Source organism: Bufo bufo, chromosome 9 (assembly GCF_905171765.1).
Source record: "Bufo bufo chromosome 9, aBufBuf1.1, whole genome shotgun sequence".
Lineage (NCBI taxonomy): Eukaryota > Metazoa > Chordata > Amphibia > Anura > Bufonidae > Bufo > Bufo bufo.
In genome coordinates this window covers 176,206,611-176,221,463 of record NC_053397.1, presented here as the reverse complement: position 1 = coordinate 176,221,463, position 14,853 = coordinate 176,206,611, and the positions used below count along the sequence as shown (strand labels likewise).

At 47.1% G+C, this 14,853-nt stretch overlaps 1 protein-coding gene across 1 annotated transcript in view; it reads left to right on the top strand.

Moving 5' to 3' along the window:
• Nucleotides 1-14,853, top strand: part of LOC120979005 (haloacid dehalogenase-like hydrolase domain-containing 5) — a 37,992-nt gene that overhangs the window by 6,988 nt on the left and 16,151 nt on the right. Inside the window, exons 2-4 of the mRNA XM_040407495.1 lie at nt 9,018-9,227; nt 11,644-11,756; nt 14,597-14,690. Coding sequence (XP_040263429.1) covers nt 9,018-9,227; nt 11,644-11,756; nt 14,597-14,690 — 417 coding nt within the window. The remainder of the gene's footprint in view (nt 1-9,017; nt 9,228-11,643; nt 11,757-14,596; nt 14,691-14,853) is intronic.

The window sequence follows — 14,853 nt, the reverse complement described above, 5'->3', positions numbered from 1 at the left end:
ATGGCCTCCTGGGATGAGAGGTGCTATTATCACTAAAATGCAGGATGGTCGCAGAGAACATGGGCATGTGATGAATTGGGTTCGTGGACCAATATGACTGCAATTCATGCTTTTTTGTCAGGCCCATGTCGAGGAGAAGGCCCAGAAAAGTTTTAAATTCGGAAACTTGGACGGGTTTCCACCGGAAAGACTGGGCATAAAAGCTTCCCGGGTTGGCGGCTATAAATTCAGTAGCATACCAGTTTGTTTCTGCCACGACTAAGTCAAAGAGCTCCGCAGTGAAGAACAGCTCAAAAAACCCCAGTGCCGATCCGATCTGAGCTGTCTCAACCCGAACTCCAGACTGGGCGGTGAAAGGGGGAACTACTGGTGCGGCTGAAGTTGGTGACTGCCAATCAGGGTTTGGCAGCACCTCAGGGACTCTAGGGGCTCTACGGGCCTGTCTGTGCGGTGGCTGCGATGGGGGAACTACTGCACGTGCCACTGTACCAGCTTCAACTGCCCTTCTGGTGCTCGCTACTTCACCAGGTTGTACGGCAGTGCTGGTACTAGGTCCAGGAAGGGCTGCGCTGCTGGTGTATGCCTCATCGTGTAATCAGACAGCGCCAGCCCCACTCTGCTGCCCTCGAAGCGGATCCTGCGCAACCTGTGGTCTAGCGACACAGGGCCGGGTACACCTGGTGCTATCGGGGACCTCAGCCTCCTCGTCCGAACTTTGGGTCAGAGAGCCACTGCTTTCTACAGGTTCGTATTCTGACCCGCTGGATTCGTCAGATGAGGGTTCCCATTCCTCATCCGACTGGGTCAGAATCCTGTAGGCCTCTTCAGAAGAATACCCCTTACTTGCCATTTGGTCAACTAAATTTAGGGGGTATTCCCTGAGAGTACCCAAGAAAAAAAGCAAGCCTGTCTTACAAATGGAAGGCTAGCGAAGTACAGGAAGCCGCTGTGATTGATAAAAAATATCAAAACTGATTTTTTTTTTTTTATCGCCGCAGAGCTTGTGTAGTGATTGTGCAGTGATAAAAAATAAAAATAAAATTTTGTCACTGGGGCGGGCGTGGGTGAACGCACGTGTGGGCGACCGATCAGGCCTGATCGGGCAAACACTGCGTTTTGGGTGGAGGGCGAACTAAGGTGACACTAATACTATTATAGATCTGACTGTGATCAGTTCTGATCACTTACAGATACTATAAAAGTACCAATGCTGATTAGCGATACGCTAATCAGCGAATTGGTGACTGCGGTGGGCTGGGCGCTAACTGAAGCTAACTACCAAAGGGGCCTAAACTATCCTAAACCTAACAGTCAATACTGGTGAAAAAAAAAGTGACAGTTTACACTGATCACTTTTTTCCCTTTTAACTAGTGTTTGACAGGGGTGATCAAGGGGTTAATTGGGGTGATCTGGGGCTAAATGTGTTGTGCTTGGTATACTCACAGTGATGTGTGGTCTCTGCTGGGACCAACCGACGAAAAGGACCAGCAGAGAGCACAGAAGCCATTTAACACATTATATTTATAAATATAATGTGTTAAATGGCTTGTAATTCGATTTTTAAGTCAGCAACCTGCCAGCGATGATCATTGGCTGGCAGGCTGGTGACGAACATCTCCTCTAACGTTTCCCGGCCCGCACTGCGCATGCGCGGGTCGGCTATGCTCGTAATCTCGCGTCTCGCCGATGCGTCCAGGAGGAATATCCCGGCAGGACGCATTCCTGCGTTAGACGGTCGGGAGGTGGTTAAAGTGTAACTGTCTGTCTTTTTTTAATTTTATTTCTGTAATGAATAGGGGCAGTGATACTGACCATTTTTGTAATATACTTTAATTACTGAAATCGTCCATTTGTATTAGAAAAATAGCTGTAAAGTGGTCCATTTTGAGCCTTAGCAACGCTCCTCTGTCTTCTGTTTACATAACAGTCAGTGTTAGCAAGTCTCCACTGTTATGTAAACAGAAGACAGAGGAGCGTTGCTAAGGCTCAAAATGGCCCACTTTACAGCTATTTTTCTAATAGAAATGCACAATTTCAGTAATTAAAGTATATTACAAACAATGGTCAGTATCGCTGCCCCTATTCATTACAGAAATATAAAAAGCCTGACAGTTACACTTTAAGCTCAGCAGATTCACATCAATGGATGGTGTGGGGCTGTTTTTTTGGAATAAAGTAGCCATGTTTTTTCATTCCTGGACAACCCCTTTTAATTGTCTTTTCAGTGCGGATCTAACCTCCAGGACCCCCAATAATTCAGAGACCCTGCCCTGTATTTTGTGTCTGGTGAAGACTTGGTCATGAAAGGCCAGGTTCCGGTGAATTATACAGGACGGCCTTAGTATTTTCCTGTTCTTTTTTGGGGGGGATCTCAGGGAATTGTCAGGTTTCCTCCTGAAACTGGACAGTCCCTTTAGGGTCCATTCACAGGTCCGTAGCTCCGGGTCCGCATCCGTTCTGCAATTTTTGCGGAACGGGTGTGACCATTCATTTCAATGGGGCCACAAAAGATGCGGACAGTACACTGTGTGCTGTCTGCGTCCGTAGTTCCGTGGCCATGCAAAAAATATAGAGCATGTCCTATTCTAGTCCACAATCGCAGACAAGAATAGGCATTTCTATCATAGGGCCGGCCATGTGCGCTATGATAGACACTTGCGGACGTGTGAAAGGACCCTTAACTATAAGAGTGTATTAGACATTCCGATCTCCTCCGCAACATAGGGAGGAACGATCGCCTATGCCATCGCTCGTCCCCCTGCTATACCGTGGTTTGCCGACGGCAGATTCTGATCTTTCAGCATTCTGAAGGATCTGGATTGCCTGATAAACTAGTGTTTGCTCGTTCATCGTGCAGTGGGCGGCAGTATTACACTGCAAAATGACCGCTAACGAGCGTTACTACGAACGCTTGTTAGCGATCATCGGGCAGAGAATCTGCCCATCCAATATACCCTTTACACCCACTGACTCTTTCCTGGGTGTGTCATGGTTCTCTTCTCTGCTGTCCTGTCATTACCTGGGATTCTACTAATCACCATGTGATCCTCTTCTGTAATTGGGTTCCAGTAAGTCGTCTCATTGTCCTGATGATCCTTCCTGTAGTGATTAAGAGATCACAGCAGATCAGGGATTGTAACTGCTCCCGAGCAAATGCCTGCTGCTAACGGGGCGTGAAAATGGAAAGATGAATCGCCCCCTCTTAGTGACGTCATTCTTTACCAAGAGTGATGCCCGTCTGCCTATGTGAGTGTGTGAGAAACGTTGGGTAAGGATGATGGGGGTGCTTTGGTTCTAGTTGGGAGGTGGATTTCAGCAGCAGAAACGGCCCCCAGGTCTGTTCTCCGCTGGTCACACATGTGGAAGCTGTTGGACATAAACATGGAGGGTCTCCAGGGGATTGTTGCAATCCCAACATGCTGATCTGTTCCCCCCCCCCCCCCGGTGTTTATGTCCCCATACACATTGAGCTGTGTCTGGATCTTGGTGATATGTGTGTGTGATTGGATGACTTTTATGTAAGTCCTCATGCACACGACTGTATCAGTTTTGCAGTTTGCAAATTGTGGATCGCAAAACAAATGCTGGCCACGTGCATCCTGCGTTATTACGTTAAAAATGCCTGTTGTCTGCAAAACGGACGAGAATAGGACATGTTCTATCTGTTTTGCCGAACAGGCAACCGGTGTGCCGTCCGCTTTTTTTCGTGGCCCCATTGAAATAAATGGGTCAAAAATGACCAAAAATACGCTATTGTGGATGGCGCATAATGGGGTGTTCTGTGTTTAATTCACAGGTTTAGGACTCATGCACATGACCGTTGTTGTATTGCGGTCCGTTTTTCACGGATCCTTTTGTCCGTATCTGAGTTTTTTTTCTTCTCTGTTTTAAGTCCTCTTCCGTTCTGTTATTCCACAAAACATCCGTATGGTTTCCGTATTTGATCTGTTTTTTGCGGATCGGAAACAGTAACTTATTAATCACCAAACACATGAGCGATATGGGCTGGGCATAGCATTTCTACAGTATGGTTCCGCAAAATACGGATGACATACGGATATGTTCCGTGTGCGTTTTGTATTTTTTTTTTTTTTTGCAGACCCATTGACTTGAATGGGGCCTCGGACCGTGATTTCCGGACAATAATAGGACATTCACTACTTTTTTGCGGAACGGCCATGCGGATAAACGGAATGCTAACGGAGTAACTTCTGTATTTTCTACAACCTCATTGAAGTGAATGGTTCCGCATACGTTCATGTGCATGAGCCCCTAGGCTCATTTTATATGAGCATGTTCAGGCCGTGAAACCATCACTGCGTGACGGGCTGCATTTCTCAGACCGAACGCTGCTCCTCTGATACGAGCTCTCAGCCTGACTGCAGATCTACTGTCCTGTACTCGCATAGTGCCATGAGTTTATTACAGCAGGAATTCACAGCATCCTAAGTCATGATGGTGCGGAGGGAAATGCAGCCATGACGCAGGTTTCCTGGACTGAACACGCTTGTGCAAGAAAAGCCGACGCAGATTTCACCACGGTCTGACGTGCTGATGCTGAACGACATCTGATACGATTAGGCTCTTTCCCCACTGTTGCATAGTAATCATCCAGGGTGGACATCCTGTATGTGTGCTTTTCGACCCGTAGGCATCTGGGTAAAAGAAAAAAGCATTCCATGAGTTCTATTCTCTTCGCATGGAATAGTGCAATCTGCTGTACCATTCCATACAGTGAAAAAAACGTGATCCCTAATGGATACCAGCTCCAGGAGGGTGAGTGGGGACCTATGGGTCTGTTTTATATTACTATAGTTTTCGGACACACCTAGGATTTGGAGGAGGAAAATAAGAATTATTTATATATTTTTTTTTTTTCCATCAGACCAAACCCCTGTCAGTCTCAAATCAGAAGTAAAAAAATAAAATAATAAACTTGCTCAGGATGGCACTGATGCTCACCGCTCCCTGGTCGTCTTCTGGCCTGACGTCACACAGCGTCGGGTCATAGTGTGTCCCTTAGGCTACTTTCACACCTGCGTTAGGTGCGGATCCGTCTGGTATCTGCACAGACAGATCCGCACCTATAATGCAAACGCTTAGATCCGTTCAGAACGGATCCGTTTGCATTACCAATGGGGGACGGATCCGTTTGAAAATTGAGCCATATTGTGTCAACTTCAAACGGATCCGTCCCCATTGACTTACATTGTAAGTCTGGACGGATCCGTTTGCCTCCGCACGGCCAGGCGGACACCCGAACGCTGCAAGCTGCGTTCAGGGGTCCGCCTGCTGAGCGGAGCGGAGGACAAACGGAGCCAGACTGATGCATTCTGAGCGGATCCGCATCCACTCAGAATGCATTAGGGCTGGACGGATCCGTTCGGGAACTCACAAGCGGAGCCCCGAACGCTAGTGTGAAAGTAGCCTAAAACAGTGCAGAGCGGGGCCTGGAAGAAGACCAGGGAGGGTGAGTACTGCACAGCGATTCCCTCACCGCTCTCTGTGCCTCCCGCGTGCTGATGAAGCATACGTGAAAGTCACGCTACAACCCCATTCTTTTCTACCGCTACAATTTGTTCCTTGGGCACCGCAACCAAGATCGCAGTGTAGCCGGACCCCTATAGTGTTGCTGGATCTGCTGTGCAACGGATTCCACCTGCATCCAGTAGACCCCAGTAACTTTACAGTGGGGTCTGTAGGGTTTAAACTTTTTGAAAGGAAGGCTACCGCTACATGGAGCCTCTTTCTTCCTGTCAGATCTGCCAGCAAGTCTCTGATGGCGGTGTAAACCATCGATGTTCTGTCTCTTTATCATCTTCCTGTTGGTTACATGGACATCTTCTTCTACAGCTCGATCCTCAGCCTTTGCGTCTCACAGGAGCACGACTTGTTTCCCATCTATTTATACCCTCTGTCTCTATATATACATACTGGATATAAACCCTCCAAGGCTGCGACCTCCTCCCATGACATGACCTTTGCCTCAGAGCTGTTTTAGGGCCTGAGGGCCTGCTCTGGACACTGAGCATGGAGAACATGTGTGACCTTGGGGGCCACATGCTTGTTTCCAGCCCCTTCCTTGTTCCCACAGGGTCATGGTTCACAGGTGGAAGCGTTGTCATAATGTGGCTGTCTACAAATTACGTGACAAGCTAACTCGCCTATTTCCTCTCAGACGCGTCCTGGTTCTTTCCATAGGACAAAAGTACATGGTGTTTGTGGGCGTTGTCCCTGTCTATGCACATAGGCAGCATGTAGTAAAACTCCTTTGGTCTAGAAATTCTGCTAACTCAGCACTTGTGTTAAAGGGGTTGTCCGAAATCGGAAAAAACATTCCCCCACCCCCCTCCCAGAGAAACTGCGCCACATTTCTTCGTGGACTGTGTCTGGTATTACAGCTCCACCTGATGCACTTGAATAGGGTTGAATTGTAATACCCGGCACAGCCTATGGACAGCGGTGGCACTGTGTGTGTTTCCTTTAACTCTTAAATGGTCAGGCCTGTTTGGGCCTTAAAGGGCTTGTGTCAAGATAGAAACTCCTCTATCCACTGGGTAGGGGATAACTATCTGATCACTGGGATCTGTCCACTGGAACACATACCTGTCATGAAAACGGGGGGTCCTGTACACCCCATATGGTTGGGGTGGTGGGCTCACATGTCCACCGTCGCTTCATTCTTTTTCTGTGGCGAATGACCATGACCGAAAATACCACTTTGCCGTAAAGCGATATGCATTTTTGCCACCTTTTTGTTGGCTGTGCTTCGCAAGCCGCTACGTGTATGAACACCCTTTGGAGTAATGACCTGGTTTTTCTTTGAACCAGGCCGATACGTAGAAGTTTCTAGATTGGCTGAGCTTGCTCTGCTGTGGTGGGAATTTCTGGGGCTGGTGGCTGTGGCACTTAGGACCTGGGTTCTCAGCCTATGGTTACAGGCCTGCCAGGTTGTAGGGGTTAACATCACGGTGCTAATGCAGGCAGCGCAATGTATAGGTGGCCATACACATTAGGTAGGGTTCACATCACGTTTTATGCCTCAGTTTGATGTATATGTTAAAAAAATATATATACAAAATCGCAGCACACCACGTTCTAAACTTTTTTTTTTTACAATGGAACTCTGGTGGACGGACATATAAGTTTTTTTGTGTACGTTAAATGGATGATTTTTTTGAACGTTTTAGTTTGTTTGCTTGTTAGTCATTCAGAAGGGTCATATGTGTTCAATAAAAATGGGCAATGAAAGAATGTTCTATGAAAGAAAGACCTTTGGTGTTTCAGACAAAAAAATTTAAAAGTTGCAACCACTGCCTCTGAGCAATTATTTTTGCAGAATGACCAAATGGCTCCGCCACGCTGAGATCGAGGGAGCTGTTCAGTCACTATGGCAGACTCTGACCTTCTATAATGAAATACCCCCCCAATGCCCAGGCCCCTCATATAGATTATACTTGCCCTGCTCCCCGTATGGCCACTGCTGCATCTGCCCGTCGACTGGGGGTCAGCCAATATCAGGCAACGATGGGGGACGAGCCTCCTACCAGGGAGGAGATGCGGCTGTGCGGGGATCAGGAGCGACCCTGGTGCCCGGTACTGGGGTAAGGATAATCCATATAAGGGGGTCATTATAGGGGTTGGATAACCCCTTTAAAGCTTCAAGGCCTGTTATAGAGAAGTTCCCATCAAGCCTGGCCTGTGGCAATTCCACCATAAAGCCATGGTGTCCCATAAATAAAAAGCGCTCATATGGCTATGTGAATGGAAAACTAAAAAGGTTATGGCTCTGGGAATAAGTCCAAACCCAGAACAATGGCACTATCTGGGACACCCTGATAATGTACATAGTAATTGTGGGATATCTTGATGACTGGTTCCCTTAAAGTTACATGGAGAATACCTGTCTTAGTGTGGGAGAGGGAGGAACTACAGTAATTATCTGTGTGGGAGCAGCAGATGGCGAACTATTCTTTTTGAGGAAATCAATCACAAAATGCCAATATTTGTCGATCCCAAGTTCTGTCTGCCAAAAATGTGAGGTTTCAGGTAGGAAAATCTTGTCCTTGTGTTCTTTTTAACTGAATCACTGGTTGACTAGTTTTGTCTGTCCAGCTTCTAGTGGGATCGTACATACCAATTTAGATGACTGACTGACCACATTGGTGATGACCAATATCCTGTGTTTGGCCGACTTTAGAGACACACTACCTGGCTACCCCATACTAGTTGTTAGGCAGTGTATCACTGTTAACCAGTCTGCCTCACATGAGTTTTAGGTTAAATGCTATGGACACCTTTGCCAGGGAAAGAAAGATTTCTGCATAATGTTAATGGTTACCATGTATAAAAAGTTTCTCACTGCGGTCGTCATTCATTTTTGGACTCTTATTCAGTTCCTCCTCCTAGTTTCAGACTTTTCTCATTTGGATGTGTGCCTCCCAGTAAAACATGCTGAATGTGAGGTCTGTGTGTTCAGGATGATTTTCTTTCTATTTATGGCCTGTGTGAGCTGCCCTCCTTGGATTCTTACTCCCCTCTCCACAATCTGATCTGTCCAGTACAACCTGCTGCTAGAAGGAAGGGAGAATGAAAAGAAACCTGACAAACAGGAACAGTCCTCTGACTGATTTATGTTCTGTGTAGTCAAGGGGACTTTGTGCAACCAACAGTGTCCCAGACCACCCCTTGATTGGTATTGAATTGACGGAAAAGGGGAAAAGCAGGTTATTTTTTTCAAGGGGTTGTCTCGACCATAATTGCCTATTTGTGTTTGACCAGTCACAGGTCGTAGACGGACAACTCTCAATTTACTAGAGCAGTGAACTACTGCCAAAGAGGTTCTTGTAAATCTGGTGGAGCTGACTTGGCATAATGCTGGGTTTGAGTGGCTGGCATCTAGTACGACATTTTAGTTTGGCCAGAAACTGCTTTTCCAAGCAGTGACCATAAATCTGACATTTATATTTAGATGGGCATCCTCTTCAGTGTGTAATTTTGTTGTGTTCCTTTTCAGTCAAGCTTCCAGCCATCGTTTGGCCTGCTCTTCGACATTGATGGAGTACTTGTCCGAGGAAAGACCCCGATCCCTGCTGCTAAAAAAGCCTTTCAGAAGTTGGTGAACAGCCAAGGCCAATTCTTGGTGCCTGTCGTATTTGTCACCAATGCTGGAAACTGCCTCCGTCAGACCAAAGCTGATCAGCTGTCAGACATACTCGGCGTGCCGGTAAGTTTTGTTGTATTTCCTTCATTGTGTCGTCGTCGTCCCCCCCCCCCCCGCCCCAGCATACGTGGCGACCAAAGCTCAGACGTATGCAGCTGTATACCATACGGCTGCATATGTCGTCCATAGGTTTACAAAAATGTATGCTGTGCAACGGGGGCAAACCGGGAAGTTAAAGTGGCCCTGGGAAAAAAAATAAAAAATAGTGGTCCCCATATTGTAGACAGGTCTAAATTGACAGAATACAGGGGGCAACACAAGTAGGCGAGGTCAGCAATACCACGTTTTCAGCACTGCCCACCAATGCAAACATTGTAGAAACATTCCCGGCACCCGACCTCTGACGGGGAGCTGCTGCCCGCGCAATTAACCCCTCAGGTGCCGCGGATGGGAACGCCTCGGGTTTAGAATATACCATCTGATCAGAGTTTTCTCCAATCCGATGGTATATTTTAACTTTAAGCGTCCCCATCACCATGGGAACACCACTGTGTTAGAATATACCATCGGATCTGAGTTTTCACGATTGTGAAAACTCAGGTCTGAAAAAGCTAATAGTGTTATAACGAAAAATGATAAAGTGAAGTTCGGGCCTCCATTGACTTTTTAATGGAGTCAAGTTCAGGTTCGCTCAACACTAGCAGTGACGCAGCCGCGGTGACAGAGTGGGGGGGGGGGGGGGAGTGACAGCGTGGGGAAGAAGAAATGACAGAGCTGGAGGGGTGGAGCAATGAAAGGTTCTGTCACGTCTCCGGCTCGGGGAGGGGGGGGGGGGGGAGCGGTGACAGAGCCAGGGGCATTGATAGAACTCTCACCTCTGCCATCACCCCTCAGGTGTTGTCAAACTGGGAAGGTGAGGGGGGTCCTTTGCATGCCACATCAGCATCTAATTTGCCTAAACCACCTAGAGGTACGGGTAGTAATGTGCTAAGAGCAAGAGTGTGCACTAAACTAATTGCTGTGATCACATTAAGGCCTCGTTCACACCAGGCAGTGCGCTCCGGCCTGATTCTGTCCAGAATGCACTGCACCGCATTGCAGCCGGCTAACTATATTGTGGGGCAGGAAGGGGCGTAGTGGTCTGTTCAAGTGATTGGCATCATAACCATGCCCAACGGCTGCAATGCGATCGGCTGCACAGGATTGCAAGGCACATTATGCCTGCGGTCCAGTCCAAACAAAATGCCTCAGGCATAATTGTGCCTTGCGATCCCGTGCATCCGATCGGCTGTGGCTACAGCGCCATTCACTTCAATGGATCGTCACGCCCCTTCTGCCCCACAACATAGTGAGCCGGCCGCGATGTAGTGCATTCTGGACAGAATCCTCTGGTGTGAACGAGGACTAAATTTGGAGTCATTTCACACCACAAAGACTGGAGCGCAAGCCAGCCACCTCCCTGCATAAGGAAGCGTGGCGGTGCATTGAAATATGGTTTCGATTTAAAATGATTTTTTGGATCAGGACAAGTAGATGGAGCCCCCGCTTTAGTCCTTCGACAAGTAGTTTTTTTATTTCCGCACCCCTGTAATAAAATCTACAGACCACCTAACCCAAACTCGAACTTCTGTGAAGAAGTTCGGGTCTAGGTACCAAACATGCTGATTTTTCTCACGAGCGTGCAAAACGCTTTAAAACGTTTTGCACTCGCGCTGAAAAATCATACATTTCCCGTGACGCACCCGCATCCTATTCGGCCCTCACACGCGACGCCCGTGTGAAAGAGGCCTAAGGGTTACATAGCATCATAAATCGATACTATGCGACCACCAGCAGTGCTGGGAGGACAGGACGGGAGAGTAGTCTTATACTCTCGCTGCAAGTCTGGAGTGTGGAACTCGCTTGTCTGAAAGGGGTCTTACGATTTAAATTCAGGAGGACTCCTGTAGCCCCCAGCCAGATGTAAAAGTACTGATGCTCCCAGCATTAATTACCACTGAGAGCATCAGATCATTATGCACCTGGCTAGTGGCAATGAGAAGAGCTCGGCCGGCCCCGAGGGAATTTTCCCTGCAGGGTCTAAGGCCAGTCCGCCTCTGCTGTGCAATATATGATTTTTGAGGTTGACAACCATGTAGGAAAGTGCAGTGTTTGCCTGTTAGATGCCAAAAGGAGTGTCTGGTGTTTCTGGAGCACATGCCAAAGTTACAAGACAAATGCCACAGTCACATTCTGAATGGATTATTAAAGTGTAATGTAATCTGAATTTTTGACAACTATTGCATGGACTAGAGAGGAGCAAATTGATTGTATGCTGGATCTAATTGGAGAAACTGGAACCATGCAGACAGTGTATTCTTGGTCACAGTCCATCGGTTGGGTCCCTTCTGTTTTATATTCTGCATCATTCTAAATATGATAAAGTTTTATTCCTGATATAATTTATAATAAAGCTTTCCTTTTCTCTCCCATTTGACAGATTTCTCAGGATCAAGTGATGATGTCGCACAGTCCTCTGCGCATTTTCAGGCAGTATCACAATAAGTGTGTCTTGGTGTCTGGACAAGGACCTACTCTCGATATTGCAAAATAGTATCCTTTCTACATGAGAAAATGGTCTTAAGCTGGCCGTGTACATACATATGAAACATGTGGCCAAACATGTCAATTTTTGCAGGACCGGCCGACCATCTGATGTGTATGGGGGAGCTCCCAACTCTCTTTCAACAGGAGATGTCGGGGAGAGAAGGGTCGGATTTCAACCTGTCCGATCCTTTTGTTCTCGTGCAGATAATCCACCAGCCACAGATGTCTGGAAGCAACTTTCACCCCTCTCTCATTTAAAATGGATGAATGCTCTGCCGAACCAAGTGTGCGTGTGTGGGGGGATTGTATTGGCATACAATAAAGTGTTAAAGCAAGGATATTTTACAATTTTGATGCCCCCCACTTCCCACCAAAGTTTGTCTTGGGGTACGTTCGCAGTTCAGATCTGGCAGATCTGGGGAGGGGGGGGGGGGGGGACGACGCCGCCGAGTTCGTGCACTTGTGGAGAGCTGACCGCTATTGTTTGGTTTATGTGTCTTCTGGTAGTCTGTTCCGGCATAAATTCTAGCTTTTGGGCGGACAAATCCCATGCATGCAACGGTATTTGTCCCTCCTAATCCTGGCATTCATGCCGTAAAGTGGCCAGATCCCATTATAGTCCATAGGGATCCAGCGGTGTATGGTAGAATATGTCCGATCCAGTAAGCTCCGGTAGGCAGATTCCCTGCTCTATTTGGCATCCGCTACTGTGAGCGTACCCTTATCTGAGAAATGCCGATCCAGAGAAGCCTAAAATCGGTGTTCCCCAGCGGTCCGAAGCATTGACATCATGAGCCGATGGACAGCATGTATAGGTAATACGCCCCCTCCTGGTTAGCCTGCAGAGTTTGTATGCTGTGATATAATAGTGACATTTTGTACTGATGGTAGACCGGGCCTCAGTTACGGGTTGGGGTCCATGATGCTTTTAAAACTTAAAGGGGTTGTTCAGCCACATACATTTTTTTTTTTTTATATATATTTTTTTTAATGAAAGAAGTCCTACCTTACCAATCCCCTGTCGCTCCTGTTCCAGAGCTTCCCAGTTACCCTGTCGGTCTCTTTTCTTCCTGTTCCAGCAAAGATGTGTCGACGGGAACATTTGATAATGGTAGAGGTGAAGTGTCAAGAGGTTTACCACTGTGGTCAGTGCTTGGCTGCAGCGGTCACACATTCGGGTTGGCATATCGTAGCTGTAAAAGGAAAGGCAGAGGCTCCCAGGAGGCATGGGAATGGGATCTGCGAGTTTAATATTCCCACTTTACAGCATTCATCTGTGTACGGCCACCTCTGTCTGGTGGGTCCACTAGCCCAGCATCATACCAGTTCAGAGTGTGTGCGCGCCTGGTTAATTGGAGTGAAAAAGCAGGAGGAGAGAGAAACTATGAGAGAAGATGGTAGAGATATAGTCTAAGTGAACCATAACCGAGCTGATGACCTGTGTCCTGCTCTCACTGGCGTGCTGCCCTGGAGTGGTTCTTGACACTGGAAGTAGTCGCCCTCGTCAGTACTGCCAGCAGAAAGTCCTCTTTATTGGAATGCAAGGACATCTGCAAGTCAGAGCTGGGAGGCAGCAGTTGTATGGAGCCGCGGCTTCTGCCAGGTCTGTGCTGAGCTTCCGATGCAGGAGAAGTGTGCCGCTAGTTAATTCAGATGTGAAGTCAGTGGAGGAGGATTTTCTCTGTGGTTCAGCGGAGCATTTTATTAACCACAGTGATTTTCCAGGCAAACACTACTTGGTAGTAGCTTCCCATTATTTTTAGCACCATACTACAGGAAATTGTGCCAGCAGGAAAACCCATAACAGCGAAGGTATTGAGGCTAGTTACCGCCCGCTTGTTTAAAGGGGTTGGCTAGTATCTATTACGTGTGTGCAGCTAGTTATAAACATGTTTAAACTATTGTCACATCTGATAGTTTTACTATGAATAATTCATGTTCACATGCAGGTCCGACACCGGCTTGCCAGTGCTGCACTCTGAAAGTGGCTGCTGGTGGAGGGTCCTAGCCATCAGCGGCCTCCATTCATTTACACTGCGAGTGGACAGTACACTTGGGAGCCCCCCGTCCTATGCCAGTTTCTTAACCTAACCTCTTTACCACGATGAAAGTGCTCATTCCCCATGGCCCTTCCACTACCCCGCCCTCTTGCCCCTACCTGGTCTCATTGGTGGTGCACCCCTGAGTATACTCCCACTGTAAATGAATGGAGGCTGCTGATGGACGGGACCATTTTTGGAGCCCAGCGCCAGAGAGCAGGTGAGCGGACCTGCATATAAACATGTTTATCACTAGCCGCATGCATGTACTGTTCCCAGCACATGTGCCGCTAGTAATAGATACTGGCCAGCCCCTGCAACTTGAAACACTTAGCCCATACCTGTGAATAATCGGACACGGATGACCTGTCCGCCCTCCTGACCTGCCAGTTTTAATTAATACACCACCATGAAATAGCCATTCTGGAGCATCTTTTCTTAGAAATCTGCATTTTGCTGTTCCTTAGTTATTCCTACTGGACCTGTATACATAATTTGGCCAATCAGTGCTGACTGTGTCCGACTGTAGAGGTCATACCCTACAAATGGGGAGTGGTAATGACCATTTGTCAATATATTTTACATTGCCGGGAGGAATAATAAGAGGCATGGCACAATGCAGACTTTTAAAAACAGATGTTCCAGAATTATTTCATGAGGGAAACAAGTATTTACTAGGATAGATGTTTCAGGACTTAGAGGCCTTAAGTAAAATTCTCCATGATGACTGGTCTTCCCAGCCTAATGGAGAACAAATATGTCATGTTCTGTTTTCCCTACATCCGTTTTCCTTAATTGATCATTCAGTTTAGGATTTTCGAATCCTATCACAATAGACTCTGTGCTGGAGTCATACCCTTTCCTGGATATGGTGGATCATAGTAGAAGACCTAAAATTCTGGTGAGTGCTGTATATTCCTTTTTTTTTTTTTTTGGGGGCCATTTTCATATAGTATATTTAGGGATGAGTGAATCAACTTCGGATGAAACATCCAAAGTCGATTTGCATAATACTTCGATTAAATACTGTGGAGCGAGCGCTCAGTACAGTATTAGAATTTATT